Source organism: Pelophylax lessonae, assembly GCF_965119305.1.
Source record: "Pelophylax lessonae genome assembly, chromosome: 4".
NCBI lineage: Eukaryota > Metazoa > Chordata > Amphibia > Anura > Ranidae > Pelophylax > Pelophylax lessonae.
The window spans coordinates 244098084-244112182 of record NC_138771.1 but is presented as its reverse complement, the minus strand read 5'-3'; the positions used below and the strand labels follow the sequence as shown (position 1 = coordinate 244112182).

Genomic DNA, 14099 nt, shown 5'->3' with positions numbered 1-14099 from the left:
TATCGGACTGTTTCCTGACTGAGCTAAATCACTTGGGAATAATGTCAAACTGTCATGCTGCTGCTAATGGTAACCCAGGGGAACCCGTAACCAGCAGCTCCCAACGGAGTAGTGCTACATTTATGGGATTTTTTTTTCCTTTGCGTTTTTTTGTATTTTTAATAGATTTAGGAAAAGAGTAACCCCCAAGTTTGTGGGACTATGAATGCGACTGATCACTTAGAAAAGTACGGACATATATAACATTTAAATACTTTATTGTTTGTGATAAAATAACAAAAAACAAACAATAACAATAATTGTTGCTAAAAAGTTGCATGCAAGTTACAGCTCATACAGGGTACAGAAGGTTCTGGGGTACATATGGTGCAGAAAAGAGACCCTACGCGTTTCGGGTAAGAACCCTCCTTCAGGGGTCATACAGAATTCAGACCATGTAGTATCAACACTTGGGTCTTCAATATACTGAAAAGGAGCTGTGTATAGCTAAAATCTGGTGGAACACACCAGAGAAGGAGAGGATACCTGGTTTCAGGTCTACATGTGTTGTAGGCAGGAGTACTTGAAAAATGTAGACACAGGCCGTAGTGGAGCAAATCAGTGGGCACCACAGTGATCAATACTGGTCCAGGTAGAACCCCAAAGGGGGGATCGCTCAGGTAAAAAAAAAAATTAGCAGAGGACGCCGCGGATAACACCAACACACAGATGATCATACTACAAAGTATATATATATACTTACCATATGGGATTGACACTGACTACGCAAATCTTGATCTATAACCTCTTGCCAGGTGGCAACCTATATATATTTCAGGTCCTTACCTTATCACACTATTTACCTGAGCGATTGCCCCTTTGGGGTTCTACCTGGACCAGTATTGATCACGGTGGTGCCCACTGATTTGCTCCACTACGGTCTGTTTCTAAATTTTTCAAGTACTCCTGCCTACAACACATGTAGACCTGAAACCAGCCATCCTCTCCTTCTCTGGTGTGTTCCACCAGATTTTAGCTATACACAGCTCCTCTCGGTATATTGAAGACCCAAGTGGTGATACTACATGGTCTGAATTCTGTATGACCCCTGAAGAAGGGTTCTTACCCGAAACGCATAGGGTCTCTTTTTTTCTGCACCATATGTACCCCGGAACCTTCTGTACCCTGTATGAGCTGTAACTTGCATGCAACTTTTTTAGCAACAATTATTGTTATTGTTTCTGTTTTTTTTGTTATTTTTATCACAAACAATAAAGTATTTACATTTTATATATGTCAGTACTTTTCTAAGTGATCAGTCACATTCATAATCCCACAAACTTGGGGGTTTCTCTTTTCCTATTGTACAGGGATGATGGCCACTGACACTTGGGTACTATGTGATGGGGAAACCTATATATATCTTTTAATACATTTACAAAGATTTCAAACCAACTTTCATGTGGTCATTATGGGGTATTGTTTGTAGAATTTTGAGGAAAATAATGAATTTAATCCATTTTTGGAATAAGGCTGTAACATAACAAAATGGGGAAAAAGTGAAGCCCTGTGAATACTTTCAGTATGCATTGTATATAAAGAGATGGGTGTAACTTGAGCTATAAAAAAACATATTTTCTTCTTTCTTTTTTTTTTTTGTAAATCAATTTTCATTGAAAAGACAGGAAAGTAGTAACAATACATGCAAACACGGTAAACAGAGGTACATCCTTATATGAGTACGTACAATACCAACAAGTAATGATTAGCAAAAAAAAAATATTTTCTTCTTTCTATTTTCCTTTTTCTTCTGCTGGATTTACTTGGAGGTTTCCAGTATGAACCAGACAATACAAAAACAAGACCTTGTGTCTTTTTTACAGTTACATGGCCCCTGGGCATTAAGAAGTGCAGCATTGTGGTTAGTTGGTTAGCCAATTAGCCATGTGTCAATGAGATGCTGGGCTTTCCACTAAGGAGTCTACTTACATCAAGCTTGTGTGTACTTTCTGTGCAAGTTTCTCTTTAGGTCCTCCGACTCCCCTGAAAAAAGATATTTGGTATGTTGATTTATGCTGGCATAAACTGGTCATGAGCTACATTTTCTGTGGAGAGAAAAGGTCTGGCAATCTTCGAAGTGTGAAAATAAAATGTATTGATTAGTCAACAATCTAAAAGTCCACATGAAGAATCATTATCAAGTCAGTGGCAAGACATGCCTACTATAACACCTCGCTCAAGGCCCCTAGTGTGCACAATCCTCTGGTTTCAGATAGAAGCTTTCCCTAGGCTTGCTCTGACCTCATTTTCTACTTTATCTGCCAAATAATGGAGGCCATAGGCTGGACAAACTATTTATGATCCAAAAATTGGGATATCAACTAGCTTAATAATATTCTGTAGGCAAAGGCATGCAACAAAATACTAGTTTGATGGGGTTTCTTACCTAAACAAATTATGTTGGTTAGAGCATGTGATTTCATATAGTGGTTTCATGTTTCCTGAAGATTTTTGTTACTATCATTCTGCTGTCTTCCTATTATAATGTGAAAACCTTGTGGATAATGCCTCTAAATCTCTCTGCAAAGTGCATTTAGACCATTTTCTTTAAATCGAGCTTGATGTCATTGTGTCTTTTTAATAAAGCTTGGTGATAATTGTGAATTTAATGTTTTGAGCACAGCGGATTGTTCTCTAATCCTGGATGTTTTCAGTGGACAACAAGCCACTTCATTTTTACATGTATTTCTAATAACTGATTATTTGATGCTTTTATTCTTTAGAATTACAATTGCCTTTATTGATGTTGCCTAATATGTGTAAAATCTAGCATAATAGAATTCCATCTTCCTGACAAATATAATAAAGTTAAGCAAGGCGGGTAAGCTCATTCATTTGTAAATTGTATTTATGACCTTTTTTAATGTGGAAGCATTGCTAAACCGTTTTTAGTTAATCATTTTACAACTAAAAAGGCAAGATTTTGCTCTGTGGGGAAATGAAGACACAGCTGTCTCGAAATATATTTAATTGTCTTTGTAGTACAGTGCTTACCTGCTTACCCACCACATTTCTTGTGTATGCTTTTGGAATAAACACTAGCTGAGTGAGACCACACCATTCTTTTTAGATGACCAACCTTAACCTATTGCTGGTTTTTGATAACTGGAAATATTATTCAAAACCATTTTAGATTTGTGGACTCGCTATGTAAAGAATAGTGATAATGAAATGGTAATATTCAATAGTGTCACCTAAAACTTCTTTTTATCTTTTTGAAAGGTTAATGGTGAAAATTATTTTTAATTATAGCGTAATAGCCAATGAACTAGGCTAAAAGGACTGCTGCAGCAAATAACCTATCCATGAGGGATATAAACAAACTATGCAAAAAAAAACATATCAGTGTGTGCTGTCCAAAAAAATGTGTATATCCATCAAAATGCAATAAAATCCTTCACAAAAACAGATCTATAATTAACCTAATAGACCTCATTACTTAATATATTAATTCAATTGATAAACAAAATGTGCAACATATATAAAGTGCAGAAAGTCCATAAAAGTGCAATAAAACATTAAATTGAAGTCCAGACAATCATGCTAAAGATGTCCTTGACAATCTCATCTCAAAGTGTGGAAAATGTAGGAATACACCACCATAAGAAAGTGCTCCCAAAGCCTGTTTACCACAAACAGTTAACAGGACTTCTTACCAGATATTATCCCACAAGGAGATCCAAAACTGCCTTGCAGCTAAATGTGCCACGATCTGAAAAGATAAGACTCCTTCAAAATCCAAAGGCAAATGCGCTCCGAAAAGGGAGTTTAAAAGTAACAGGATGACCACATTGTATAGTATTTTACCAAACCAATTTATTAAAAAGATAAGAATGCATGATCTTAAAGGGGTTGTAAAGGCAGAAGTTTTATTTTCAACCCTCCTACTTACCTGCGTCCCCTCTATCCAGCGATGTCCACGAGTGGCTTAGTCATCCGGGACACTCCCTCCTGGTTGGCTGAGACACAGCAGTTTCCATTGGCTCCTGCTGTTGGCAATCAAAGTCAGTTAGCCAAACATGAAAGAGAGGGGGCAGATCTGAACCACATTTCCATGACTGAATGGACACCTGGAGCTGCAGCTTGGCTTGGGTGCCCCCATAGCAAGCTGCTTGCTGTGGGGGCAGTCAACAGGAGGGAGGGGCCCAGAAGCACAGAAGAGGGACCCGAGAAGAGGAGGATCTGGGCTGCTCTGTGCAAATCCACTGCAACCGAGCAAGTAAGTAAAACATGTTTTGTAATTTTTCTAGAAAAAAAACAAGACTTTACAATCACTTTAAACAGTGTGTATTCAAAAAACAGCCTGTCTGAGCTTCAATCTGGCTTGTGGCATGATGGCAAGTGTGAGGCTCCTCCCAACGCGTTTCTGCAAAACCAGCATTGTCTGGGGAACCGAGGCTCATGCGGGATGCCAAAACTTCAACTTAAATACAGCCCGGAAGGCGACATGGAGGCTCACATCAGCTGTGCCATATTTACAATTACTAAGAAGCATGGAAAATATTAGAAGCCATGCATTAACATATTGCTAAACCTTTTAATATGGTTCACAATCAAACTGAATAACAACTCAAATAAAATCTCAATTACAAATATGTTGGCAGTGGGCTAATAGTATATTCCAGCTTAGTTGAAAGATTAGAAATTCACCTGGAAACTACTTTTCTCTTGTGATCACTAGCGTTATCTTGTGTGTTAGGCTTTATTAAAAAAAAAAAAAAATATATATATATATATATATATATAATTTTTTTTTTTTTTTAAATGAAAATTATTAAAAAAAAAAAATGTTTAGGATATTGGTTAACATGTTTGTGGCTTCAGACCTTTCTCCTTTTTAAAGATATTGCTGTTTTTCCTTTTGTCTTTTCTTAAACTGGTTTGGGAATAGTAGAGGTTGCCTCCATTGTAGTCATCTGCTGCAATCTGTGTCGTAATGAGAAAAAATGCATCTTCTACATCCCTCTAGGTAAAGATGAGCCTTAAGGAGTATACAGTAGGGTTGATTTACAAAGTGAAATAGGCTGTTCACTTTACTGTGGTTTCTTCCCCTAGCTATGTGATTAGGTAAAGCTCTTCTGACCTCTCTTCTTATCATGTGCAGTCAAAAGTTTTTTTTTTTTCCTTTTATTGATTGGGTGCACTTTGCAAAGTGAATTTTCATTTGCAAAGCTAAGAGAAAATTCCCTTGTAAAGTGAGCCGCATGTTTGCCCTTCAATAAATCAACCCCTAAATCACCAAAAATGAAACTTGTTGACTGAAATTAGACCTATTTCTCTATGAATTGTGAGAAAATTTGTAAGACCATCACAGGAAATAATAAACTTGAATTTTGTCTTTCTGTTTTCTTACCTTTTTTCTTTGTTTATGCAGGTATCTCGAGTTAGAGAGCAGTGGTCATCGAAATGAAGTCCGATTGCACTATCGCTCAGGGAGTCATCGATCTCAGACAGAAGTATTTCCTTATATTCTGGCAGATGATAAATGGCATAGATTTTCTTTGGCAATCAGTGCATCCCATCTGGTACTCCATGTGGATTGCAACAAGTAAGGGGCGAATGTACACCTTAACTGACTTTGTTTTTTTTTAATTTGCACCAATAAGCTGCTAAGAAGGCAAGTATTTTAAGCTATTTAATAACTGGTCACTGAATTATTAGCTATAAGAAGGCAGCTTATCAGTTTGTTGGTAGATAATGACAAGTATTAAAAATGTCCCCCAAGGAAAATGATAAATGTGTTTTTCCATTAAAAAAAAAAGGGCTCAATGTAAAGATTAGCATAAGTATTTCCTTTTAAAAGCAATTATTTGAATTTAACGAGTCATTTAACCTGTGTTCTGTTCAATAGAATTTATGAAAGAATTATTGAAAAGCCGTACATGGATATTCCATCTGGTACAACATTGTGGGTTGGACAAAGAAATAATGCCCATGGTTATTTTAAGGTAGGTTAATCTTGTATGCATCATTAATTTGGAAATGGATAGACAAAATAATTCACAAACTCTTCATTATAAAAGTCCCCTACAGCAAAGGTGTCAGTGATGCCCATAGCAATTGTTTGGTTTGCTCTTTTATTTTATAGCAAGTACAATAAAAAGAATACTAGACGCTGCTTGGACATGTTCATTTCAGGCATGTTCTTATTATTATGATAATAATAAAAATAAATATATTTTATTATTATTATTCAGGATTTATAGCACCGATAGTTTTTCCCCGCACTTTGTATATGATTCCAAGTTCATATTACATTGTGCTATTATCCCATCGCATGATCCATTGCACAAAACTAAATGTGAATATCAAACACATGTTCTACGGTGTTAGAAAACACAATCATTTAAAAAAAAAAAATGTTTATCTCTTTTAATAAAAATGTCAGTCATCATAGTAACTTGCAATATTATCTGCTAAAAGAATCTTTTCTGGCAACTATTATTTTTGCTTTACTGTAATTTTAGCAATCTATGTTCTACTTGAGCGATGGAAAAGTTTATTATATGCACATGATTACATATTCAGGATGTGCCCTCTGTTTCCTATTCTATTACTCTCGGGAAAGGCAAACAGAAATAAGTATTTCATCTCTCAGGTGTGTTTTACCATGAGAAAAGTGGTCTTCTCTTTTAATGGCACTCCTATTTATGTTCCAGACGCATTATAGGGTAAACTTTCTTAGCATACCAGCAAGTGTCTTATTGTTTTATTCTCTGAAATATGTCTAGTATTCCCATACATGCTTTGTGCCATAGTTACAGTTTAGAAAGGTTTATTTTTGTTTTGTTTGTGTATTTGTATACTTAACATTGGTCTTTTGAATAGCTCGGCATCGCAGAATATTTGAACATAAACGTTAAATACAAAACTATTTTTTTTTTTTTTTTTAGCATAAAAAAAAAAAATACAGAATACAAAAAAAAGCACAATGATACACAAAATAGTGGATTGCATAAAGAAGAAACTGTTTAGAATCTGATTCGTTTTAGGACACGATTTTTCCTGCAGACTGATTGTTTTATTTAATGCTGATCAGCAACACTGTTACTTTGCTAAGTGAGTTATCAAGCAGCCAGCACCCACTAGTGTTGCCCCCTTCAGCCCCCACATCCAATCACTGGTTAAATTGCCGCCTTAACCTCCAACATCTCCATAATTCCCCCCTTCCTAAGGAACGACAACACAAAACAATGTATTCATTCTTTGGTTATTTCCCGCCTTGACTACTGCAACTCCCTCCTCACTAGCCTTCCTTTACACAGGCTATCCCTCTTAAGTCTATCATGAATGCTGCTGCCCAGGTTATCACACCTTACTAAACGATCTGTGACTGCTTTCCCTCCCTGCCTTCCCCTACCCCATTGTATAAAACTCGAAATACTAGCCACTACATACAAGGCCAGCCACAACATCCCCCCCCAGCAACATCACCAACCTCCTCTGCAGATATCGCCCAAATCGTCCTCTCCACACCTCCCAGGACCTCTAGCTCTCTAGTTACCTCCTCCCATGCTCACGTCCAGGACTTCTCTAGAGCCTCTCCCATCCTCTAGAACTCCCTGCCCTATTATGGCTGGTCAGCAGTCCTTGAAAACACACTTATTCTAGGGAAGCCTACCCCACTTCCACTGCCACCTAAGAACTGTACCTGAGTCCCCTCCATCAGATCATCTCCTGCAGCCACTACCTTTTGTACCACCTCTCCTTCTCTTTAGATTGTAAACTCCATGAGCAGGGCTCTCCTATTCCTTCTGTAATGAACTGTATTGTAAATGCTGCTGTCCCCCTTTTTATTGTAAAGCGCTGCATAAACTGTTGGCGCTATATAAATCCTGAATAAAAATAATTATGAGGAGTCTAGCAGATTCCACCGAACTGTGGTAGCCTAGAAAGTGTGTGCTAACTGGACTTCATTCTGCCCCAGTAACTTAGGAACAGTTATGCCCCCACCCCGCTGCCAGTATCCCCACTATTAATTTTTACTGATGTATCCCCATTTGTGATTATACCAACATTGAGTTGAGCTCTCTGCACATTTCACCAGATCTGTGTTGATTATACAGTTGAAGCTAGGCATACACTGTGAAGAAACACCCTTTTTTTTCTCTCTCGGTCAGAACATTTTTCTCATTTTATAGCTGTCCACATACCATACTTGTGCAAATGCAGTTTGCTCAAAGGGTGTGTGCAGCTCCAAATGTTTTTTTTTTTTTTTTTAGTTCATGGTGGGTAAAAACAAAAAAAAAAATACCTGTTTTTAGGTTATTACAGCTACTCGAGCTGTTGGATAGATTTCCCATCCACTGGCCTCAGATAGTGGGAGTAAGGCCTCGTTCACACAAGGCATACTAAAGTGTACACCCATAGAGGGCCGTGTTTACTCACATGGGGATACACAGGTTTTCAGTTCACCCCTGTGAAGGCGGTCCCATTGATGTCAGTCAATTGGAACACAGCCGCATTAACCAGATTGCCTGTGCAGTAATGAATAGAATACTTGAGCATCCTCGTGTAGGTAAACATGGCCCTCCACGGGTGTACGAAAAACTCTAAAACTGAATCTAGTTCTACCCTTTCTTTACTTCCCTGTAACTGTACTTGAGGAGAAATCTCTAACTGAATCCTGGAAAACAGGAATAACAAAAAGGGTTCAATTTATTTCACTAAAAGAAAACAGTTTTGATGATTAAATAATCCTTATGCTTCAGGGGGCAAGCTTTACACCCCCTGTAGATGGAAATATATTGTATAAAGACCATATCAGTTTCACTAGATATGGTACAATTTCCTCTAGACTGTAAAGCAAAGTTCCTTCTATTAAAGTAAACCTTACTGAGGGAAATAGGGAGGGTGCCATTGCTGACCTCTTTCTGAAAATCCAATATGCCTGGCTATATCTGGCCTCCATACTTTAAAGCGGAACTAAACCCATTTTTCATTTTTATTTTTTATGTTATTCTGGAAAGTGCCAAGAATGTAACTGCCCTGTTTGCTTGTACTATCAACCAACTGTTAAACCATCAAATAGCTGTTGTCGTAACTGATCATGTGCAGCATCATGGCAGAGGGTCCAACAAGAGGCTAAGATGGCAGCTTCATTGGCTGAAAATGATAGGAGGGTTTAGTTCCACTTGAATTCCCTATCCCAGAATCAAGTCATTGTATCACAGGCCTAGAAAGGGCCAAAGCGTTAGAACCAGCATGGATGCCATGCAACCAGCATTTTCAGAAAGGGAGTTCAGCAGTAGCTGCGTTTTTGTATTTACAGGTTCCTTAATGATTCAATTTAGAGGATAGCATAGACTTTTATTTTCAGACAATATATGAAGGTACCAAGCCACATCATTTATCTTTTTGATATTGAAAATACGCCTCTCATGTGTCCTGATTAGCCAAGTACATGCATCACTATGTTGTAATAAATGTATTTATTATGTTTGTACTAATTGCTTCTCTTCATTTCTCTTGGCTTGCATTCATCATGTTGGGGAGAAATCAATATAGTTATATACTTTAGGGAAAGGTGCATTGTTTTATTTAACATAAAAGCAGCTTTCCGTTGCCTGCCGTGGACATCTTAATTAGACTATGTAGCTCAGCTAGAAATTGATTTTATGAAATACAAAACAATGTAGTTATCAGACAGCACCATGTAATGTAGAACACCGTGTGACAAAATTTACATACAGTACAGTATGTGTCTCATCCACAGGGGATCATGCAGGATCTGCAAATTGTTATCATGCCACAAGGATTTATCTCTCAGTGCCCTGATCTCAATCGCAGTAAGTATATACATTTGTATTGGGTTTCTACAATGAAAGCATAGATTGTCTTTACGTTTGACAGGCTGACCTACATTTTATTTATTATTTCAGCATGCCCAACGTGTAATGACTTCCATGGTCTGGTGCAGAAAATTATGGAACTGCAGGATATTTTAGCAAAAACATCCTCAAAGGTAAATTACATTTTTGTTTCTTCCCTAACCATGACATTGTAAAGAACAATGATTTCTGTTTAAAAGGCAAGTGCAATTAAAACAAATATAATAGCCTTGTGTAGTCAGTGTTCTTTTTTGCTTAGAGGCTTCTCTGAATGTGTGTAGTGCATGAATCGGGTAATTAGGCCATTGGCATCAAGGTAGTGGCAGGTTGTTTCAGTATCAGACATTTTTAAGGCAAACATCTTGGAGTATTAATGTAATCCTTATGAACAAGCAGGTGCAAAGAAGTTAAAGCAGAATATTGGGTAAAAATAAATTGTTCTGTAAAATAAAATGAAAATGTATTTACTCCTTATTTATGTTTTACCTGTCTTTCAGTTTGAGGTCAGCTGAAGTTTGCTTGATCCCACACACTGCAAACATTTTGTATTTTGATAGTTACCTTTTTAATGTAATACCTCTTTGGCAGGCAATGGTTTTTTTTTTTTTTTTTTTTTTTTATGTCGTGGATCGAGTAGGGGAGGGATTGGACCACCTGCCATTTTCTTATTGCAGTGTGTATCACCATTCGGAAGGTTCACCCTCTCAATTTATTCGGTCTACCACTATCGGCAAGAGTTGAAGCAAAAGGAAATCCCAAAATGCTGGTCTGCGGACCAGACTTCTATTCTTTAAAAAAAAAAAAAAAAGCTCTGGCTGTTCTTCTTTTTCAAGGAGATCGCCTGTTTGGAGCTCCCCTGGATGACATCATTAAGGGTCTCACAGGGGGGAAGAGTACTTTTCTTCAACAGGCTACTAAGGGCAAGGACACTCGTTGCAGACGTGGACCTTGCTTTTCGGCTAAGAAGTTTTTTCGTCCCTCAGGATTGACTGACATGGGATTGAAGCCTTTCGGGGGGGGGGGGGGGGCTTCCTCTGATGGATCCAAGTAAACTTGGTCTGGCAAGTCGAGGGCAGGCTTCTCCAGGCACACAGACAAGGCTTCTTCAGCATGAAGGTGCGCCCTCACCTGTATCTGGGGTGGGGGGACATCTTCGCTAGTTCCCAGACCCGTGGACTTCCCTAGTGCAAAAGTGGGTCCACTGAGTCATATGATCCGGATACACAAGATCGAGTTTCATGCTCATCCTCTGGCGTCTTCTACTGCACTGCCAGAAAACCTGGAGATCATAATTTGAACTCTAAAGGAATTTTCAGGCTTCGTTCTCCAGTGCTCTGGCAGGGCAAAATCCTTCCTACTCTTGTATTGTACAGTGGTCACCATGGACGCCAGATTGTCCGGGTGGGGAGGCATCCTCAGCAGAAGTTCTGCTCAGGAGGTCTGGACCCTGGAAGAATCCAGACTACCGTTCAATGTCCTGAGTTACAAAGGGATCAGGCTGTGCCTGGAACATTGGATGGGTCGTCTACAAGGCTGTCTAGTACACATTCAATCTGACAATGCCACGGTCGTGGCTAATGTCCATCCCTAAGTGGGCACAAGTGTCCTGGTGGCTCTGGAGGTAGCCGGCATTCTCAGGTGGGCAGAGCGTTTTGTTACAGCCCTCTCCGCCGTTCACTTTCCCGGAGTGAAACATTGGCAGGTGGATTACTTCAGTCGGCAGGTGTTGGACCAGAGGGAATGGTCTCTCCATCTGGAAGCATTTCATCAGTTGTGTCTCCGGTGGGACACCCCCGAGGTGGATATGTTGGAGTTTTGGCTCAACAGAAAGGTACATAGGTGCGTGGCTCGGTCACATGATCCATTGGTGGACGCCACAGAAGCGCTGGTGGCCCCGTGGAGTCAGTATCATCTGATTTACGCCTTACCTCCTCTCAAGCTTCTGCCAAGACTTCTACAGTATCGAGGCAAAAGGGATTCCGGTCATTTTAGTGGCCGCAGACTGGCCTCACGGGGCTTGGTACGCCGACCTGGTGCGGCTGGTTGCCAACGTTTTCTTGGAGGCTTCCCCTCAGGGAGGATCTGCTGTCCCAAGGGCCAATCTTCCTGCCTGCTTTACAGTCGCTTGTTTTGATGGCTTGGCTATTGAAAGCCAGGTGCTGAAGGATAGGGATTGTCTGAATCAGTGTTTCCTACGCTGTTAAAAGCTATGAAATCTTTTCTTGGAAGATCTACCATCATATGTAGAAGATGTACATTGCATGGTGTCAATCCCTTGGGGTTCCTCCTTGCTCTTTTTCGTTGGCTAGGATCTTGACCTTCCTTCAACGGGGGAAAAGCGAAACACATTGAGGGGTGGCTTGGTCGGAATCCAGGCTGGATTTGCCACTCTACCTCCATAGGATTCCTTAGATGTGCGATATCAGAATCCCCCCTTTCCTCTTGGAGCTTTGGGAGAAGAACTGACCAGCATCCATGCTGGCTGCAAGTTTTGTGACAACCCTGTATCTCACGGTCATGCTATTCAGGGAACCAATCATCATGTAATCTTTATTATGTCATAGGGCTAACGTGAATTTATTCACAAGCAAGGAAATGCCTGCTCACTGAGAAAGGCACATTGCATGATTAAACCTGAAAATAATTTGTGAGGAAAAAAAATACCTTACCAGTCTTGTATGTTAGGCATGCTATCTAAAACCCAAAAAAACGTCACTGAAATACACATGGGGTACTTGGCGTGCCCAGTCTTTTCCGCTCCTGCTGCCCCTCTCCCTCTTGTCTAAAATGACAACAGGAGCTGGCTTTAGCCACTGCTGTCAAAAAAAACAGATTCTGATCAGTGTTTTTAACCACTTGCCGACTGCCTAACGCCGATCTACGTCGGCAGTCAGCCCCTCACAGGCAAAGTGACGTAGGGCTACGTCACTAGCTTGTGAGGGTCTAGGGAGCGAGCGCGCGCCCCCGGAGGCGTGCTCCCGCTCCCGCGTGGTCACGGACCCCCCCGCGCGTGTGACCAGCGGACCCGATGTCCGCCGGTCACTCGGCGATCGGCGGGGGAGAGGGAGAATGTCAGGCAGCTTGTGTAAACAAGCTGCCTGTCATTCTCCTCGCTGTAAAGACACTGATAAAACGGATCTAGTATGTAGATCCGTTGATCAGTGTCCTTACAGCTCAAGCCACAGCCAATCACAGTAGAAAGCACGCCCCTAGGGATACACACAGCCCCTCCCTTCCAAATAAAGTTAACCCCTTCACAACCAGTGTATTTTTACAGTAACAGTGCATATGTATAGCACTGATTACTGTAGAAATGTCACTGGTAACCCCAAAAGTGTCACAAATGTCAGTCAAGGGTCCGATCTGTCCGCCCCAATGTCGCAGTACCGCAAAAAAAATCGCAGATCGCCGCCATTACGCGTTAAAAAAAAAAAACAACAAAAATGACAAAAATCTTTCCCTTTGTTAGTAAACGCGATAACTTTTGCGCAAACCAATCAAAATACGCTTTTTGCGATTTTTTTTTTACCAAACATAGGTAGCATAAAACAAATTGGCCGAAAATTTTAAAAAATTTTGATTTTTACTTTTTTTTTGGGGGGAATTTCATATAAAAAAATGTGAAAAATATTGTTATTTTTGCAAAATTGACGCTCTTTTTTTGTTTATAGCGCGTGATCAAAAAATTGCACAGGTGATCAAATACCACCAAAAGAAAGCTCTGTTTGTGGGAAAAAAAGGACGTCAAATTCGTTTAGGTACAGCGTCGCACGACCGCGCAATTGTCCGTTAATGTCACGCAGTGCCGAATCGCAAAATACCCCCTGGTCAGGAAGGGGGTAAAATCTTCCGGGGCTTAAGTGGTTAAACATGGTCCTGTAGTGTGATTCAGAGATGCAAAGTGACCTCCGTTTTTTTTTGTTTTTTTTTTAGATAAATCTCTTATGCTATAGATAAGATAGCTTAAAAAAGTAAAATCATTTTACAAGACCAAAGCAATTGCAAAATAATTTTGTCTGGGCAAGTTGTTACTGAATAAACATGGCCTTAGCAGATATGAAATTGTCCTGATCCATAAGGGGTATACAGATTTGAGAGCTGAAATGGTTGGTTGAATAAAAGTTTAAAAAAAGAACACAGGATGATACATTTTGAAATCTATATATTTTTTTGCATTTTCAGCTTGTACATGGTAAATAAATACATTTTTAGTAGGCAAAATAATCCTAA

At 39.6% G+C, this 14099-nt stretch overlaps 1 protein-coding gene across 1 annotated transcript in view; it reads left to right on the top strand.

Annotated features, from left to right (window-relative positions):
• Positions 1–14099, top strand: part of NELL2 (neural EGFL like 2) — a 450032-nt gene that overhangs the window by 152909 nt on the left and 283024 nt on the right. The window contains exons 4-7 of the mRNA XM_082256070.1: positions 5414–5587; positions 5891–5987; positions 9755–9827; positions 9921–10003. Coding sequence (XP_082112196.1) covers positions 5414–5587; positions 5891–5987; positions 9755–9827; positions 9921–10003 — 427 coding nt within the window. The remainder of the gene's footprint in view (positions 1–5413; positions 5588–5890; positions 5988–9754; positions 9828–9920; positions 10004–14099) is intronic.